At 47.2% G+C, this 5,000-nt stretch overlaps 1 protein-coding gene across 1 annotated transcript in view; it reads left to right on the forward strand.

Annotated features, from left to right (window-relative positions):
- LOC122251253 (uncharacterized) overlaps positions 1-4,651 on the forward strand; it is a 133,720-nt gene extending 129,069 nt beyond the window's left edge. Inside the window, exon 3 of the mRNA XM_086531733.1 lies at positions 822-4,651. Within this exon, the coding sequence (XP_086387859.1) occupies positions 822-1,604 (783 nt within the window). The 3' untranslated portion in view covers positions 1,605-4,651. The remainder of the gene's footprint in view (positions 1-821) is intronic.
- Positions 4,652-5,000: the final 349 nt, after the last annotated feature.

Genomic DNA, 5,000 nt, shown 5'->3' on the forward strand with positions numbered 1-5,000 from the left:
AGAGAGAGAAATACAAGGAAAAAAAAAAGTCAACTACAAAAATCTGTAAAACAGGCAATCAATCCCCCCCCAAAAAAAAAAAAAAAAAATCATCCTGCAAACTCCAATCCTTCTACACCACAAGAGTAACTTTTTCCTATCTACCTCACTCTAAATCATAACTAACTTCCACGGAGCTCCACTGTCCCTCTCGCCGAATCGCCACTCGGAAACGAAATCCCTTTTCCATCACAATCACCAATCCAAAAACCACACGCCAAAGGGTCACTTGTCACTGCAAGCATTCGCCCGAAACAACAAAGCTATCATTAGTTATTGCTTCATTGCAGTGTCAGGAGTCAATTCATTTCGCGTTGGCTGTTTAGTCCCGGGTCGACAATTAAGCGGAAGGTAGTTTATGACCTGTCAACGACCTGTCAAGAGGCTAAGAGTTGCAAGGCTTAAGTTGCTTTTGAGTTGTTGTATGAAGGATTTACTTGCAGCTTGAGACGTGATATCACTTCTGTTTTATTTACTAAAAGCCACGAAGAGAGTTGTGTTCTAAGAGATGACTGTTAGTTACCGTTGTTATTAACTAATCCACGGTCGAAGATTCGCAAAATAGCTTTCAGTCAAAAGCATCACAGGTAGACAATTGCACTAATGATTTCAGGTTGAAGTAGTCTCCCCTCACCCCTAAAAGAGCCATTCGAAAGAGCACTTTGCCTTCTCCTCCCCTCAAGTTCAGATCTGATCTAACTTATGACCATCTAGGATTAAAAAAAAAAAAAAAAAAAAAAAAAAAACAACAACGAGCTAACCTTTGCCTTCTCTCCCCGCAGGTGAAGATCTGGTTCCAGAACCGCCGCTCCAAGTACAAGAAGATGATGAAGGCGGCGCAGACGGGCGGCCCGGGCGTGCCCCAGGGGGCGCCCGTGGGGCCCGGCTCCCCCCTCAGCTCGTCCCCCCTGTCGGCGACGTCTCCCCTGCAGACCTACACGACGGCCACGCCCCTGAGCCCGCCCCCGCAGACGCAGTCGCCGGCGCAGACGCTCCCGCAGCAGCAGCCCGGCCAGCCGCCCCACTCGCAGCCGCCGCCGCTGACGGCGCTTGTGCCCATCTCGCACGCCCACACCGCGCAGACGGGGATGCCCATGGGCCATCCGCACCACGCGCAGCACCCGCCGCCGCCGCAGCTCACGCCCTGCCCGCCGCCGCACTCGCACCAGCAGCCGCCGCCGCACCAGCATCACCCGCCGCACGCCGCCTCGCCCCACACCCACGCGCCGCCCTCGCACTCCATCCAGATGCCGCCGCACGCCCACGGGCCGCCGCAGCACCCGCCCACGCCCACCAGCCAGCCGCCGGAGTCGCACGGCTCGCCCCACCTGGGCCCCCCCGGCACGCCCTGCCCGCCGCAGCACCATATGTCCCACGCCGCCCACGGGGGCTACATGCCGCCCACGTCCTTACCCACGCCCGTGTCGTCCGCCGACCACATGAGCCTGCCGCCCTCGGCGTCCTCGCCGGGCCTCGCCGCCCACCACTGGGACATGAAGCCGCCCGTGTCCGCGCCCTACATGTACTCCTGGTACGCCCCCGACCAGCAGCACCTCCTCACCTAAGCCGCCCGCGCGGGCCGCCCACCGCGCGACCTCTGACCTCGCGCGGCAGCCTAAGGGCACCGAGGTCCTCCCGCCGGCCCGCGTGAAGCCCTGAGGGCACGGCGACGTCAGGGCGGGTCAGGGACGCAGGCCTCCGAGGGAGAGGAAGCGGGACAGTAGAGGCGACGTAGAAGGCGAAGGCGGAGGGACGTAGAGCGAAAGCCAAGGGAAGGGTGGACGCCCTGCGCTTCTTCCTTGAGCCTCCGCCGGCGCCTCTCCTCCCGCGGCCGCTGCAGGGGATAGCCAGCCGTTGTGGCCCTTCTATTCAAGACGCTCAGAATAGGCCTTCTGTGGAGTAGCCCTTCCCGAAAGGGCCCTCTGAAGCAACCCTCTCTGAAGGGGCCCTACGAAACGGCCCTCTGTGAGGTAGCCCTCTGAAACGGCCTACCCTGCTAAATGACCCTTTCTGAAGTAGCCCTCTCTTCCAAACGTCCCTCTGGAGTGGCCCCCTGAAACGGCCCTCGGGAGCGGCCCTCATTACCCATGGCCCTCGCTGAAGTGGCCCAAGGCGTGACAGCCAGGCCACCCGAAGACAATAATACCGATAGGCCTAGGCGATGTCCCCAAAGATTTCGTGCAATATCTTGCTACTAGGGTTTGGGCGAAAGAAGGGAAGGAAGGGGGAAGGGGGTGGAAGGAGACGAAGGTGGGGGAGAGGGGGAGGAGGGGTGAGGGGAAAGGGGAGGGGTATGGGAGTGAGGATACCCTCATAGGAACCTACATCCCCTCTCTCCTTACCCCCCATCCCCCTACCCCTACCCCCTTCCCCTCCGAGACCTTCTCTTCCTCTTTCTCCTCCTCCTCCCCCCTGTCCCCCACCCCCTCTCCTCGCCTCGTACCAGCTGAAAAGCCAGAAAAACAAACGAAACAAGAAGATAGGTAAAAAGGAGAGACAAAAACCTCATTCACTATAACGGTATGGTGCCAACGAGTGAATGACGTCAGAGTGATTTTTTAAAAATATATGTATAGTGCTGGAGAAGCCTTCGAGAAAGGAAAGAGAAAAAATAGGGAGAATTAAATCTCTTCCTTTCTTCCCCTCGTTACAAACTCCTCGGAAGGGAGGAGGAGGGGAGGGAGAGGAGGAGGAGGAGGAAGAAGGAGGAGAAAGGAGGAGGAAGGGGTTGATAACACTCCCCCCCACACTTCCCAACCTCCCCCAACAACACCCCCCCTCCCTCTCCCTCTCCCCCCAACCCATTTTCCTTCCTGTGGATCTTCAACCCGAGAGAAATGTGAGGTGATTAAGAACACGAATAAAAGGAAAGAGAGAAAGAAAGAGAAGGAGGAGGTAAACAGGAAATAAGATGAAATAGGATGAACAAAATATATTGGTGAATTACAGACTCATTCATTTGTTCATCCTCTAAGTGACTCATTGACTCACGTGTAAATATTTATAAGTATATGTTTTACGTAGTAGGACATGTGTAATAAATAATGTGTCGAGAGTGCAACAATAAAAAAAAATACAAAAAATGTAAAAAAAAAGTATATATATATAAGTTTTAAAAAGATACACGTCCAGTGTTTGCAGACTCCCCCCCCTTTTCTGGTGTTTATTTATTGAACATTATTACACTTTTATATAAAAAACACGAAAAATAAAAACTAAAAAAACTCAGTACTTAAAACTGCAAGAGAAAAAAGATGGAAAACGTAGAGAAAAGAACGTAGAGGAGTGAAAAGTGAAATTAAAAGAAATTTTTATCAAATTTAGCGGTCTCAAAAATGAAATTCAAAGAGAAACCATTGCTGTTAAAAAGAATCATAATAACAATTTTATGAAAGAAAGTTGAAAATTCGAATAAGAATAAAAGAAATAATAACATCAATCTTATCATAATACTATTTAGAATCCTTGAATTTCCTATGGTAAAAAAAAAGTGAAAAGTGGAAACATTTGAGAACAATTTATCCAAAACTCTTGAAAAAATGAGAACATATATTTATCAGGTTTTAGTTGACTGCTAAAGACAATTGTAATTTTTCTATATATATGTATACCAGTGTATTGTCGAGACGATAATGAACGTTGTAAAAATACTATAGCGGACAATCATAAAAATAAAAGCTAACGGTTGGCGGAATCATCACAGCTGATAGTGACGTCACGATGTAAACAAAACGTAGACGAACGGTAATGAATCCGGATTCTTTTAGGAAAAAGGCTCACCATTCCAATACCGGTGTTTGAGTAAAAAAGTATGATAAAAAAGGGAAAAGGGAGAAGGCAAAAATAAGTGTTAATGAAATTAGGAAATATTCTCTTGTTCTCTTCTGCATATCTCCCTTACTGGAAGAAATTCAACACAAATGAAAAGAAATGTGACTGTCACAAAAATTTCAACTCGGATGCTCTCGCCAACTCAGCTAGCTTAAAAACTACCCAAAGAGAGAACTAAAAAAACAAACAAAAAACAGACAGACTCACACAGACACACAAACAGCACCCCGAGATATCACAAGTTAATTGCCAAAAAGATATAACGAGGAAATAGCCGTGTCTTTAGCTAACCACAGGTGCACGATGTTATTTTGTTTTCTCATTTTCTCCCTTTCCGAAATTTTATTTTTTCCCCCGATCTCTCTCTTTCCTAATCGCTTTCATTCTTCTCTCTGTCTGTATGTTTCCCCACCCTCTCTCTCTCTGTCTCTCTCTCTCTCTCTCTCTCTCTCCTCCCTCTCACTCTCCCTCCCTCCTCCCTCTCTTCTCCCCCCTCTCTCCACTCCCACTTCCCTCCTTCCCTCCCCCTATCCCATCTCACCAAAAAACTCTCTCCACACCCCACCCTTTATTTATATATATATAAATAAATAAAAAAAAAAAAGAAAAAGAAACGAAATATATAAATATATATATCAGTGTACATATCCTCCATTTTTTTTCTCCTTCCTATTAAGCCTTGTACAAAGCAGCGCTCAAAGTAACTTAAACAATATTTTTGATGTCAAGCTCTTCTAGTGTCCCTGGTCCCTATGGATGTAATAAACGTGAGGAAAAAGTTGATGTGAAGTCTTATTCCTTATTCCCTTTTTTTTTTTTTTGGAGCGATGTTGATGTGGTTATTGACTGTTGCAACTGCTCTTTGGTTTGTTGTGGCTTTGGAGATAGTAAGAGCTTGTTTGTTTGTTTTTTATCGTTATCATTATCATTATTGATATCCTTATTATTAGCATCGTTGTCATTATTTTCATCATTATTGAAGTTATGTTTTTTTATCATTAATATCATCATTATTAGGATCATTATCACTAACCTTCTTATAGTTTATATCATCATTATTATTATTATCAATAGCATTATCATATCTATAAATTATAATTATTATTTTCATCATTATCCTTATCAGTACT

The sequence above is a fragment of the Penaeus japonicus genome, unplaced genomic scaffold (assembly GCF_977035675.1).
Source record: "Penaeus japonicus unplaced genomic scaffold, GWHDUDI00000001_assembly GWHDUDI00000036, whole genome shotgun sequence".
NCBI lineage: Eukaryota > Metazoa > Arthropoda > Malacostraca > Decapoda > Penaeidae > Penaeus > Penaeus japonicus.